At 38.9% G+C, this 15,274-nt stretch overlaps 1 protein-coding gene across 1 annotated transcript; it reads left to right on the plus strand.

The window, feature by feature from the left end:
• Positions 1-7,319: 7,319 nt before the first annotated feature.
• On the plus strand, positions 7,320-10,383 carry LOC141349760 (uncharacterized). The gene is made up of 5 exons (XM_073853947.1): positions 7,320-7,695; positions 8,391-8,504; positions 8,610-9,548; positions 9,865-9,931; positions 10,011-10,383. Exons 1-3 carry the CDS (start codon positions 7,360-7,362, stop codon positions 9,282-9,284), a joined length of 1,125 nt encoding a protein of 374 aa, XP_073710048.1. The 5' UTR covers positions 7,320-7,359; the 3' UTR covers positions 9,285-9,548; positions 9,865-9,931; positions 10,011-10,383.
• The last annotated feature ends 4,891 nt before the right edge of the window (positions 10,384-15,274 follow it).

Below are 15,274 nucleotides of genomic sequence, written 5' to 3' on the forward strand. Positions count from 1 at the left end.
CATCCTCTGTAGTCTAGTGGTTAGAGCACTGATTCACCCATAGAGCCCCAGGCCCAAGGTTCAAGTCTCACAAGGTTTAAGTGGAGTTCTCCACTGACAAGTAGTCACTTGTTTAGCTCTGATAGAGTTTGTGGGCAGCTTATAGCGTGCATATTCTATTTTGCCTTCCCAAATCCAGTAGGTTGTTCATTTTATTACTGTTCCTATGTCTCATGAAGCAGTCTTCATAGCTGATGTGGGCTTAAGATTTTTGCTGGACATTTGAGATAAAATTTAAGATAGAGTTCTGGACAAAAAATTCAGGGCTTTCAAGCAAAATGTATTCCTGTAAGTTTCAATTTAAGAAAGAGTCCTGGACATAAAATTAGCAAATAATACAGCAGATGCCAACAGTATCTTTGGGTTTTGAAAGAAGCAAACAAATCTTCTTTAGATCTGATAGTTTCATGTATTTTTGGTTTTGAATCTGACTGTACCAGCCAGCCAACTGTCTAAGCATAGGCAGCAATACACAGGACCAGGTTCTGTCAGTCATGCTCCAACTCATCCTCTGTAGTCTAGTGGTTAGAGCACTGATTCTCACATGTGGGAGACCCAGGTTCAAGTCCCCCAATGTTTAAGTGGAGCTCTCTACTGACAAGTAGTCACTTCTTTAACTCTGATAGAGTTTGTGGGCAGCTTATAGCCTGCATAATCTTTTTGCCTTCCCAAATCCAGTAGTTTGTTCATTTTATTACTGCTCCTATGTCTCCTGAAGCAGTCTTCATAGCTGATGTGGGCTTAAGATTTCTGCTGGACATTTAAGATCAAATTTAAGATAGAGTTCTGGACCTAACATTCAGTGCCTCCAAGCAAAATGTATTCCTGTAAGTTTCAATTTAAGAAAGATTCCTGGACATAAAATTAGCAAATAATACAGCAGATGCCAACAGTGTCTTTGGGTTTTGAAATAAGCAAACAAATCTTCTTTAGATCTGATAGTTTTCATGTATTTTTGGTTTTGACTCTGACTCTACCAGCCAGCCAACTGTCTGAGCATAGGCAGCAATACAGATGTTGTCAGCCCAGCTTCAACTCATCCTCTGTAGTCTAGTGGTTAGAGCACTGATTCTCCCATAGAGCCCCAGGCCCCAGGTTCAAGTCTCACAAGGTTTAAGTGGAGTTCTCCACTGACAAGTAGTCACTTGTTTAGCTCTGATAGAGTTTGTGGGCAGCTTATAGCCTGTATATTCTATTTTGCCTTCCCAAATCCAGTAGGTTGTTCATTTTATTACTGTTCCTATGTTTCATGAAGCAGTCTTCATAGCTGATGTGGGCTTAAGATTTTTGTTGGACATTTGAGATAAAATTTAAAGGGGACATATTATGAGATTTTTTTTAAAGATGAAAACTAAGTCTAAAATAGGTCTGAGCAAAAGTGTGCCGTTTTGGGTGTGTCATTTAAAATGCAAATGAGCGGATGAAGTGCAACCACTGATCACAATGATGGTGGTTTGTTGCAATTGAAACTCTAGTGTGCTGTGAAATATTTTCTCTCTCTCTTTCTCTCCATACTAAATGGTTGTGCTGTGGTTGGATAGTGCAGATAAAGGGGGCGGTATTACCTTATTCTGACATCACAATAAGGGCCAAATTACAATGACCTATTTTTTCACATGCTTGCAGAAAATGGTTTACCAAAACTAAGTTATTGGGTTGATCTTTTTAACATTTTCTAGGTTGATAGAAGCACTGGGGACACAATTATAGCACTTAAACATGGAAAAAGTCTGATTTTCATAATATGTCCCCTTTAAGATAGAGTTCTGGACATAAAATTCAGGGCTTTCAAGCAAAATGTATTCCTGTAAGTTTCAATTTAAGAAAGAGTCCTGGACATAAAATTAGCAAATAATACAGCAGATGCCAACAGTATCTTTGGGTTTTGAAAGAAGCAAACAAATCTTCTTTAGATCTGATAGTTTCATGTATTTTTGGTTTTGAATCTGACTGTACCAGCCAGCCAACTGTCTAAGCATAGGCAGCAATACACAGGACCAGGTTCTGTCAGCCATGCTCCAACTCATCCTCTGTAGTCTAGTGGTTAGAGCACTGATTCTCACATGTGGGAGACCCAGGTTCAAGTCCCCCAATGTTTAAGTGGAGCTCTCTACTGACAAGTAGTCACTTCTTTAACTCTGATAGAGTTTGTGGGCAGCTTATAGCCTGCATAATCTTTTTGCCTTTCCAAATCCAGTAGTTTGTTCATTTTATTACTGCTCCTATGTCTCCTGAAGCAGTCTTCATAGCTGATGTGGCCTTAAGATTTCTGCTGGACATTTAAGATCAAATTTTAGATAGAGTTCTGGACCTAACATTCAGTGCCTCCAAGCAAAATGTATTCCTGTAAGTTTCAATTTAAGAAAGATTCCTGGACATAAAATTAGCAAATAATACAGCAGATGCCAACAGTGTCTTTGGGTTTTGAAAGAAGCAAACAAATCTTCTTTAGATCTGATAGTGTTCATGTATTTTTGGTTTTGACTCTGACTCTACCAGCCAGCCAACTGTCTGAGCATAGGCAGCAATACAGATTTTGTCAGCCCAGCTTCAACTCATCCTCTGTAGTCTAGTGGTTAGAGCACTGATTCTCCCATAGAGCCCCAGGCCCCAGGTTCAAGTCTCACAAGGTTTAAGTGGAGTTCTCCACTGACAAGTAGTCACTTGTTTAGCTCTGATAGAGTTTGTGGGCAGCTTATAGCCTGCATATTCTATATTGCCTTCCCAAATCCAGTAGGTTGTTCATTTTATTACTGTCCCTCTGTCTCATGAAGCAGTCTTCATAGCTGATGTGGGCTTAAGATTTTTGCTGGACATTTGAGATAAAATTTAAGATAGACTTCTGGACATAAAATTCAGGGCTTTCAAGCAAAATGTATTCCTGTAAGTTTCAATTTAAGAAAGAGTCCTGGACATAAAATTAGCAAATAATACAGCAGATGCCAACAGTATCTTTGGGTTTTGAAAGAAGCAAACAAATCTTCTTTAGATCTGATAGTTTCATGTATTTTTGGTTTTGACTCTGACCAGGGATGGGCAGTATTTCAAATACATGTATTTAAAATACTTATTTGAAATACAAAATAGTATTTTGTATTTTGTATTTTAAAGCCTTTGAAAAAAATGAAATGTAATTTGTATTTAAATACATTTAAGATGAGTATTTTTGTATTTTTAAAATACTCAAAATACTTTGAGCCAGTCAACCAGTCAGGGTGCTGTTTTCATGCATCAACTAGTTCAGACAAGACACCAGAGTTCAGGTAAGCAAATATATCTGTGCAGCTTTTAGTGGGCAATAATTAAAATGTTGGAATGGGAAAAAAGCAAGGGCGATTGCGTTATTGGGTGTGATGTGATTTGTGTAATTATAACTGTCGCGAAAGGAAATTCAAATTCACACTTGCACGTTGGCAGGCAGTTTAATGCACGACTGAGAGAGTGTGAAACGCTGACAAATAGGCCTACACTTTTGACTTAAAGGAAAACCACCATTTTTCAATATTTTACTATGTTCTTACCTCAACTTAGACAAATGAATACATAACTATCTATTCAATGCATGGAGGAAGAGCACTTAGTTTGCCGCATTTCGACCTCAGTGCACAGTAACATCTTAACAGGAGTGATGATGTTACTGCGCCAGAGGTCGAAGTGCTGCAAACTATGTGCTCTTCCACCATACAATATAGTTCTCATTTTTTATTCACTTAAAAATCATGTTTTATTTTGTGCCACCATACTTACTCGTGTAACTACTCATGTAACAGTCTTTGAATGGGGTAAACATGGAAGTGTTTGGTGGCTTATAAATTCTTCCCTGTTTGGATCCTAAGGAATAAATGGGACTAGGCTAAATGCTAACACATTCATGACACGCTGTGCAAAGATGACGTGCACATATTGAAAAAAGATAGGCATGCATTCATTCATCCAAGTTGAGGTAAGAACATAGTAAAATATTGAAAAACTGTGGTATTTTACTATAAAGGCCCTTTCACACGTGACGTGGCAAGTGGTGGAATCAGCATGCAGTTGCTGAGTTCTTTTTAGCTTTGTGCAGTTGAAGCCTTGTTTACACTTTTGCAATTCGCATGCATGGCTCTACTCTACAGCGTGAAACTGCTGAACCTGCAGGCTCCTCAGTAAACCTACAAGACTTTTATGCTTGACGTGCTCTCCGTTGTATAATTCTGTGAAATGACAGAGGGCGACTCGTGAGTAATTGTTCTCAAAACCATCAAAAAGCAGCAATGAGAGGAATAGTTTGCCGAAATAATTTGTCAAACACTCGTCTCGTGAGAAGCTTGTAAATACGTGGATTCAGGCCCGGATTGGCCGTAGGGAGAACCGGGAGGATTCCCGGTGGGCCGGTCTGTTTTTTTTTGCCACGAGGGCCGGTGTTGTCATGCCACCGAGATGACGCGTATTTGCGGGTGAGAGATGTCCCCGCTGCTTTATGATCAAGTTGATTGTGTCCCGAGTCCCGACCACTTATTGGAAGAATTCTTGCATTAGGGTGCATTGACATCTAAAACGCATGGGAAACGCAGGACGTGCCGCTGTCTTCTGGTTTTCAAAGCGCTTACTTGAACACGAGTTTTGTTTCAGACGCGTCTATATTGAGTGCGCTTGCCGGCCGCGCGTCTATATTTAAAATAAACTTGAGCGCGTCTTTTGAGTGCGCTTGCCGGCCGCGGGTCTATTATATTTTAAATAAACTTGAGCGCGTCTTTTGAGTGCGCTTGCCGGCCGCGCGTCTATTATATTTTAAATAAACGTGAGCGCGTCTTTTGAGTGCGCTTGCCGGCCGCGCGTCTATATTTTAAATAAACGTGAGCGCGTCTTTTGAGTGCGCTTGCCGGCCGCGCGTCTATATTTTAAATAAACTTGAGCGCGTCTTTTGAGTGCGCTTGCCGGCCGCGCGTCTATATTTTAAATAAACTTGAGCGCGTCTTTTGAGTGCGCTTGTCGGCCGCGCGTCTATATTTTAAATAAACTTGAGCGCGTCTTTTGAGTGCCCTTGCCGGCCGCGCGTCTATTATATTTTAAATAAACTTGAGCGCGTCTTAATACAAACGGGCTGGCCTCTAAACGTATTTTTTTATCCAAGTCATAGATGAATTCTCTATGAATAGTCATTATTCATCGTTTATTGCAAGAGGAACAAAAATCTATTTGATGCAAAACTCATTAGTTTCAAAAGTATATCCATGATGTTTTCTTTTTTTTAACACAATGTAGGCCTACGTTAAGACATGATCTAAGTACTAAAAAAAGATACAGATTATTTCCATTTGTTTCCAATGCATACTTGATAAATCTTGCTTGTGTATTGTATATCAGGGGTTTCCAAACGTTATCAACCCAACAGTTAATCTCAAGACTCACCATTTTTTAGAAATAGAAATATAGAGGAAAATACAAACACATTTGTTTCCTTTAGTTTTTGAATAAGTTTACTTTAGTAATATATGGTCTTATGGTAGGGCTGCATAATTATGGCAAAAATTATAATTGTTTACTGCATTTGCACGGAATATGAAATTATATATTTGAAAAATACAGTGAATTGCAAGGCTGCAGAGAACAGTGCACTACTGCAGACTTATACTACTGAGGGTTTAAAGATATTATTTTAATAGTCAGTCGTGAACTAAAGTGGGCCGGTCTAAGGCATGAAACTCCAGGGCTGAAAATGAGTCCCACTCCGGCCCTGCGTGGATTTCTTCAAATATAAACTGATTAGGTTGTGGGTCATTTTGACGACACATGAAAACGTTTTTATGAGGTTTTTATAAAACATCACTTTACTTGAATGGGTGTTCATATACATGACACCTTCATAACCATGACATGACACGTTTCATGAATATGAAGGAGATTTTATTGACGTTTATGACTACTGTCATTAAGTGTCATTTGTTCAATTATGTCATTTTTATAGCCAAGATGACATTGTTTGAGATGTCTTTGTTATGACAACTTGACCTTAACCAAGACAACATAACTGACCACTTTTTACCAGTGATAGAAATTGAATTTTTCATTAAAACATCATAAAGTGTTAATACTCTGTAAAATAGCTTTATAACAGCATCATGAATATTTTTCGTGACCTCAACTACAGTCGTACAAATATAATTTGTCATTAAGTGTTAATACTCTGTTAAATAGTTTTATAACAGCATCATGAATATTCTTCAGTTCATAATGTTTATTTGACCGAGTATTAATAATATTTGACATAGTATTAACACTTAATGACATTTAAATCACAGTTTAATGTAATGTTAACCCACAAAGTTCGTAGTTTCTTAAGTTTGATCATTATTGTTTATGATTTATAACAAGTTGTGTTTTATTGGTTTATGTCAAGTTGTCATAACAAAGATATCTCAAACAAAGAGGTATGTAAAATAAAATGAAAGTTTCTAAGCAGTTGCACAGATCTAAATGCTTTTTGGCATTCAGAAATAGACCCAGATAGATTTCAGCATAATAGGGATACTTGCACTGAATCACCAATTTCACATGTATTTTGTGTATTTTCAAAATACAAAATACTGTATTTGTATTTAAATACATTTTTTGACACAGTATTTTGTATTTGTATTTAAATACATTTTTCGACACAGTATTTTGTATTTGTATTTGAAATACATTTCCATGTATTTATGCCCATCTCTGACTCTGACTGTACCAGCCAGCCAACAGTCTGAGCATAGGCAGCAATACAGATTTTGTCAGCACAGCTTCAACTCATCCTCTGTAGTCTAGTGGTTAGAGCACTGATTCTCCCACATGGGAGACCCAGGTTTAAGTCCCACAAGGTTTAAGTGGAGTTCTCTACTGACAAGTAGTTACTTCTTTAGCTCTGATAGAGTTTGTGGGCAGCTTATAGTCTGCATAATCTATTTTGCCTTCCCAAATCCAGTAGGTTGTTCATTTTATTACTGTTTCTATGTCTCCTGATGCAGTCTTCATAACTGATGTGGGCTTAAGATTTCTGCTGGAAAATTTAAATTTAAAGGAGCATTTCACCTGTAGAAACATTAATCTTTATTGAAATTGTGTCATATTTGTAGTAGAAATTTAACACACACATCAAATGTGGTGCCTACTTGACCGAGAGTAGGCAGAAATTGACTTTGGGGTGTCATTTGTGTGGAGTGCCGCAGCTCCCACGGTGCGCCGCGATGCGCGGCTCCGCGGGCCGCTCCCACTGATCCAGAACACCGCCTACAAGACTTATTCATTTCACAGAAAACTTTTATTGAGTTAGTTGGCGAATTACTCCTCGTTTGTTTTTCTGTCAAAATGGTGAATTCTTGCATGGTACAGGGATGTTCAGTCAGAGGACGGAAAGGGCAACAAGTAAGTTTTCATTATCTACCGAAAGATACGGAGCGATGCAAACAGTGGCTCAGGGTGATAAATCATCCGTACTACCGGTACTCGGAACACACACCCGCGGAATATTTGACAAAACTAAAGGTTTGCAGTCTTCATTTCAAAAAAGAAGACTTCCAATTAAATGTCTTGGGAATGAAGAGAGTCGCTCTTTTGGACATTCCGTCGGTGTTTACCTTACCAGAAGACGATGAACAACCGGGGCCATCTGGACTTAGCAGCGCGAAACGCATTCGCTTGGAGGTAAGAGACTTCCTCGACTATATTTCTGTAAACATATACAGTCTTCTGAAGTAAAGCAGAACATACAATATGAGATGTGTATACGTTGGCTATTTACAAAGTAAATTTGACGTTTTCCGCGTGTTTTTCTTGCTCGTGGTTCTAATGTGTCGACATCACTAAACTGTAACTACTTGGCAAATTAGCATCGCAACATTATAAAGAAGACGCTTCAGATATGTTCTATATACGTTTGCTGGTATCAATGTAAATCCGCCTTGTTTCGCGTTTGATAGTTTGATGTTGTTAAAATGTTCGTTTGATAGTTTGATATTGTTGAAAAGTTTGTTTGATAGTTTGATGTTGTTGAATTGTTCGTTTGATATTGTTAAAATGTTCGTTTGATATTGTTAAAATGTTCGTTTGATATTGTTGAATTGTTTGTTTGATATCGTTGAAATGTTCGTTTGATATTGTTGAAATGTTCGTTTGATATTGTTGAAATGTTCGTTTGATATTGTTAAAAATGTTCGTTTGATATTGTAAAAATGTTCGTTTGATATTGTTGAAATGTTCGTTTGATATTGTTAAAATGTTCGTTTGATATTGTTAAAATGTTCGTTTGATATTGTTGAATTGTTTGTTTGATATCGTTGAAATGTTCGTTTGATATTGTTGAAATGTTTTTTAAAGTTATTGAACGTATGGCATTTCAGACTGAAACTGCGTCTGATGCTGCTTTGCTATCGTCGTCGTCGGAAGATGATGAACAACCGATTACAACATCAACACCTGTCAAGCAACCTACCCCTGTCCAAGCAGCACAGTTTGTAAGTTTTGTACACCATATTTCCTCTAATGGAATTCTCAAACCAATGTATTATTAAAATTAAAGAAATTTAACACTGAAAATAAACCTCTTTTTGATTGTACAGTTGCCAAGTACACCTGGTGCCCTCGACACAAGTGCCAGCAGCATTGAAGTTGGTTTCATCGAAGAAAGCTATCAGCTTGAGTCGACCATTACCCCCACATCATCATCTTCGTCATCAGAAGATGAAGGTGGAAAAGACTGGCATGAGAAGAAGGTTATTGTCAATGAATCTAGCCTAATGTCACTATTTAAATTCTGCCAGATGTGTGGGAAACCAATTTCTTCGAAAGACATCTTTGATAATGGGGCACAGAGAAAAGTAAAATGGACTTGTCTTGGGGGCCATTCGGGGACTTGGACATCTTCACCTGATGTTAGAGGAATGCCACAGGTGAATCTCCTTTCTGCAGCAGCTGTTTTGTTCAAGGGTGGAACATATACGGAACTGTCAGACTGGTGCACAACCATGAGCATCCAAATGATTTCACAAACGACATTTTACACCATTCAAAACGCATACTTGCATCCCGCTATTGAGAACTTGTATGAGGAGAGAAGAAATGAAGTTTTGGCAAGAGTTTATTTGGAACAGGAGGATGGGAAGCGCCCACACTTGGCGGGCGATGGCCGATGTGACTCGCCAGGTTTCAATGCAAAATATTGTCACTACACATTTATGCTAGACGATACAAAGGAGATAATCCACACGGAGCTGGTGCAGGGAAGATGCATATAAATGTATACAGAATCACAATAATTCAAAATCACTGCTGCTATGTTGAAAACTTTGATAACATCAAACTTGAACTTTAGTGTACAGAGGCCACCAGCTCTGGAGCCATGGAGCCATTAGGTTTTAGAAGGGGAATGACAGAGCTTCTAGACTTGGGCCTTGACGTGGAGGTGATGACAACGGACCGCTCGTCATCAATAAGGAAGATAATGAGGGAACAATATCATAATATCCAGCACAAATTCGACATCTGGCACACAGCCAAAGGTATGTTTTTTTTTTGCCACTCTTGTAAACACACACGCTACTCTCCACATTTTTCATTTCATTTTTCATTTCATTGTGTTACTCCCCACCCCACTCACAAATCTGTGCAGCCTTGCTGAACTTATTGTAGAGGTAAATCCCAGTGACAAGCCACACACTGTGCAATAGAGCACCATGTGAGTAAAATAAGTAATAGCTAAATAAACCTAAAATAAACAGTGGATATAAATGTCTCTGACAGGGTTAATAGGGACAATACAAAAATAAATGGACGATGTTGTTTTTTATCAAAATTATTCTGCATTTACGGCCACAGGTTTCCGGAATAAAATACTGACGAAAGGGAAAAAAAAGGACACTGCAATCCTTCTCGCATGGACCAGGTCAGTGTTGGTTTGTAGTCTTGGAAAATTTACATTACTTTACAAGGTTGGAAATTACTAATTTCAATATCATTCACAGGTCTATCGTAAACCACATGTGGTATACCTGTGCCACAAGTAAGGGGAACATAGAGGTAAGGAATCAAAAGCTGCAATACCACAATGTCTGTCTGATTTGTGTATTTTATAGCATTAGTATTATTGAAAACCTTTTCTTTCACAAAGGCACTGCAAAACCGTTGGAAATCCATTACACACCATGTTTGCAATGAACACAAGTGGAGAGATGATGACGGAACACTGCATCAGTGTGATCATCCTCCTCTTACTGCCCAGGACCAGAGGGGGCGAATGTGGATTGGCAAGGACTCGGTGGCATTGCAGGCCCTGTCGTCACTGGTCCTAGACCAAAAACTGTTGAAAGACCTCAACCAGATGGCACTCTTCAAACATACTGGTGAGAATATATGCACTTTTACTATTGCATCCTAAATGAACGTGTTTCAATTAATCCTATCCATCCTCTTTTCCTCTATGTAATTGTACACAGGGCCACTTTCATAGTGCCATGTTGAAATACCTCCCCAAGCGGCAGGCCTTCTCATACCAAGGGATGAGGGAGAGGTGCCACCTTGCCATCTTGGACCACAATGAAAACATTGTGAAAAGGAGGCAAGCCACCACAGTGACAGGTTTGTTACCATGTGCTCTTTTGATAGTTTATCCAAAATAAGAATAACAGCTAACTGAATTGGCATACTTTGCTGAAAGGTGTAATGTATTCATTGTGGAGAAATGTCTAGTGCAATCAAATCTACATTTATAATTTATTATATTATATTCCTTGTCATTTACAGGAGAAGAACGATTCAAGCAGGTGTACTGCAAGAAATCCAAGCAGTGGATACTAAAGAAAGTCTACACACCACATACCACAGACTTTGTCACAGATTTAATAGAGAAGGTCCTGGAAAATAGACAAAATCCAAACATCCCATTCAAAATGGCGACCTCGTCACTTGCCCTGCCACAACCTGCATTGCCACCCAACATAGCCCCAATACCGAAACCTTCAAAGGAGCCTGACAAAGAATCATTCCAAAGCAGCTTCTGATACATCGCACCCAACTCCATCTCTCACTGCTCTGCCTCACCAGCTGTGCCTTTTTATATTCTGCCACCACTGTGTGTGTCTGTGTGTGTATATATTTACATTTTATTTTTATCTTGTTTAGTTTCTATAACTACGTTCATGCCTTTGCTATTTAACTTTCTGAATATTTTAATTATTTTATTTGTGAATAAAACAAAACTTATTCAATCATGCACTCCTTTCTGTGTACACCAAAATTCTACATTATTAACTCGGAAGGAGGTAAATGGTTTTGCCAATGACTTATAGTGCAATTTAAATTCGCAAAATCAGAATAAAATAATATGACCTGACCATTATTTTCCTATCTGTTGTCATCAGGCAACAGTAGCTTAGTAGCTCCAGTTACAACATGTTTGTCGTCCAATAACTTTCTCTAATATAAACTTGGAAATGAAGACACTTGGAACTTTACTTCCAAATTATCAGAATTTTGATATGTAAAAAATAAGTTACATACACTAAAGTGTGGTGGGAAAAAATTATTAGCATTAAACTTGTTTTTATTTCAAGTTGTAAATAGTGTAATTTAGATATACCACATCTACTAAACCTTTATTATTTGCAGTTTTAAAATGTTTTTTTTATATTTACACAAAATATTTCTGTAGGAAACACCCTAAAATGTAAACTTCACGTTTATAACCTACACACAATGATAATTACCAGATTACAAGTGTTTGCCCTGGTCATGCCAGTCATTGTAACAGGAGCATTATTTTGATAACTGATAAATGGCTACCATCATTTTGATAAGTGATAAATGGCAAACCATTATTTTGATAAGTTATAAATGACGTACCTTTTATCACCTATCAAAATGATGGTTAGCCATACAGCACTGGCTGAATGATATTATAAATAATGTGAATGAATGAATCAATGAATGAATAGATGAATGAATATACTTTATTCGAATTATTGCTACAGTGCAAGAATATATAAAAATATAATACTGATGAAAAGATTTACACATTTATCATATTTTACAACATATTAACAATGGAAGTTACAGTTCCTCCTGAGCGTCCTCAACTTCTTGGTGCCCGCATTACTGGCCATCTGGAGCTGGATATTTCTGACGGATTGCCTGCACAACACAGGCGGGTAAAACGACACGATAGCCTCGACCCAATCTCTCGCCTCGCAGGACCCATTCAAGAAAGTGTCGGTAGGCTGTTAGGCGATATTGTCTACAAAACATTGACCACACAGTTAGCGATGCATGGTATTTGTGTTTAGCGTGCCACAGTAACGTTAGTTTGCAATGCAACATCAAGCTGTGTAGTAAATAAGCCAAGCTCAGCCGGCTGACGTTACGTATTAAACTGTAATAACTTCGTGCTAATGCTTGAACAAATTGTGTACATACATGCCACGTTGGTATGGGAAAGAAAATAGAAACACTTACTTTATACTCAGACGTCCGTTTGTCCCTGCAGGCTTTGGCTGTCGCTTCCAGTTGACCTTCGGTATTCTGAAATATGTATCCAAAACGCCGCTGTCCATATGCGGTGCGAAGCTTGGGTGGTTCACCACACAAACGTCCTCATCTGATGAAGCGATTTCGTCCAAAAGAAACTGGCATCTGTCAAATTCTCTGCAGCAGACAGACTCAATTTCTGTGTCCATAGGCGCACACCGAGAGCACAGGCACCACCAGTTCCTCCCAGCTCGAGTCAGTCCGAGCTCCTCGCCCGCGACAGGCAGGGCTACTGCCGCCGCGACCGCAGCCGCCTCCTGTTCCTCCATCTGCCTCAGCTGCTCTTCGCTATATTGTGGCTCAAAAAGATAGCCACGAAAACATCCGATTCGAGCACCACGGTTTCGAAATCACCCTCTTCCATATCATTCTGATTACCTTCCGCCATTTTTGTGAAATATCAAGCCTGGCTCCACAGCGTCGGTTAGCTTAGCTTAGCATAAAGATGGCGGCTGATCGTTTTTTTTCCGTGTGCATTCGTATGTTTTCGTAAGTCCCACCCACTGATATGTTATAGGTCTGTAGCATGAGTGGGTCCCACCCATAGCCCCCACCTTGGAAAAATGAGGAATGAGTGTCTGTTGTCTTTCACCCTCGACAAAGACACAGGACTTCCTTCTTTCAATGACGCAAAATGACGATTTTTACATAATTGAAAGAAGGAAGTGCCTGACTGAAATCTGTATTTCTCCCCTCTCAGGGGAAACTGAGGGAATAATGCACAACCATTCAAAAACATGACTGGGGTTCTAACTATATAAGCTTAATGCAAATTGGTGAAGTTGCCCTTTAAGTATTTTCATGCAACCGGGCACAAGTGTTTGGTTCTGGTGTTTGGGTTTCAGATTTCAGAAATTTTGTGTGTAAGCAGTTGAAAAAAAAATTAAATAGGCATTACAGGTCTAGTGTTTACTGTTTGGTCAATGTTTATATAGCACTTCACAATGACAATATCTCTAAAAAAATTAAACCCAAATCATATCAGAAGTTTTACATGTGTTTAAGATTTAGCATGACAGTGTGGTTCAAACAGAATCTGACTGTATGAACCATGCGAGTACCATACACTACCAAAACTGGGTTTTGAAAAATCATTGTTTTTGAATGAAGTGAGTGATGGATTTTGCAAAAGGTTTGAGATGCTCTGTTAATTGTTTGTGTAGATTTGTAAACCGTGTGTATTTTTATCTAGAAAATAAGCCTTATTTTCAAAATCATGCCAAAGCAATCGTAAAAAAAACTGTAATAGAATGTCCTAGTTTTGTTTTTCATTTAAGCAAACAACGGACTTGGTGCACCTCTGCATTTAAATTTTCTTCAGTAGTGCCGTAGAACTGTGCCATGAGCAGCAGACTACTTTAGAATGACCTGTGTTGTGGGCTACACCTGGGACCCCCCATTAGCACACTATCGGCATCTTTAAAGAAACGTCTTTTTAATTCACTGACCAGCCTGTCAACTACTTGATAGAAACATTTGACGTGCAGATCATCAACATTTGACACACATGTAGGAGCCTTAATGGTAAAGTCCCTTAGTAGATTGTTGCCGTCCATCTCTCCTCTGTGGTGGTAAACTCTCTAATGCTAGGCCAACCTTGGCACACAGTTCATTTGCTCCGTTTTGTATGTCACTTCAATGTTCCTCTGGACAATTTTCTGATAGATCTGTATAACAGACTAGATCAGATCACTTGCTGATGAGATATCCAGGTTGGGTGACTTAAGTGAACTTGATTACCCGCAAAACATTGCCCTGGCATCTCTTTTTTGCCTTACATTGTTTGGTCTTTGATATGCTGCAAGTTGACCAGGGGTGTTTCCCGAAAGCATAGTAACTTGCCGCACATTCGTCGGTTGAACGATGTTTGTTTAACAACATAGTGGATGATGTCACGTGGGAGGTGAAGTACTAATCAATCTGTGCAAATCGATTTAATGTCAGATTATTGCTAACATATATTGCATCGGAAGACTGATTTTGTTATCGTGATTTAGTTATCTGTTGTTTATTTTAAAGATATTTAAAGCAACACTATGTAGTTTCCATGTAAACAGCTTCCCCATGTGGTTGAAAAGCGCAACAGTGCCTGGTATCAGGCAGGGGGAGGGGCGGGGCTGTGTTTCCTACACTCCACCGCCACTTTCAGAGTGTGCTTGTAGCAGCTAGGAGGCTGCTCAGGTTGCAGCAACAGTACAATTTGTCCAGTTAAAAGTTGTTCTATCACTGAAATAATTTTAGACATTATTTAAAGGTAAAAAAACTACATAGTGTTGCTTTAATTCACGTGCAAGCTCCCTCTAACGTCACTCCTCCCAGGGATTTCCCAGGGTCTTAAAGCTCATAGGTTTGCGCACATGCGCAGTTTCAAATGCAGCGCTTTAAGTAAGCAATAAGGTACGAGAGGCTGTGCTGTATCCGCTTCGCGTCGTGCCTAACAACGCCCTTCAGCCGTGACTTATTCACGATAAAGCACTTGCCTCGAGTACCTTATTGCTTTTATAAAACGGTTACCACACAATATTAAAGTAAAAAAAATATTAGTGCAACTTTCATGAAGTTAAATCAATAAAAGCATTCCTTCCGCTAGAAAAAATAGTCCCTGACTGCGAACAACAAAATGAAAGCTCAAATAAAAACAACGAACTGTTCTCAGACTTTGTCTCATTATATGTTTATGTGTTGCTAAGGGTGTTGCTAAGGGCGC

This window comes from Misgurnus anguillicaudatus, chromosome 15, assembly GCF_027580225.2.
Source record: "Misgurnus anguillicaudatus chromosome 15, ASM2758022v2, whole genome shotgun sequence".
NCBI classification, from domain to species: Eukaryota; Metazoa; Chordata; class Actinopteri; order Cypriniformes; family Cobitidae; genus Misgurnus; species Misgurnus anguillicaudatus.

Excerpts from the sequence above, each read along its gene's own strand:
- LOC141349760 (XM_073853947.1), top strand. The coding sequence starts at position 7,360 with ATGGTGAATTCTTGCATGGTACAGGGATGTTCAGTCAGAGGACGGAAA. Across the intron at positions 7,696-8,390 it reads CGAAACGCATTCGCTTGGAG|ACTGAAACTGCGTCTGATGC; the intron begins GTAAGAGACTTC and ends ATGGCATTTCAG. Across the intron at positions 8,505-8,609 it reads CTGTCCAAGCAGCACAGTTT|TTGCCAAGTACACCTGGTGC; the intron begins GTAAGTTTTGTA and ends TTGATTGTACAG.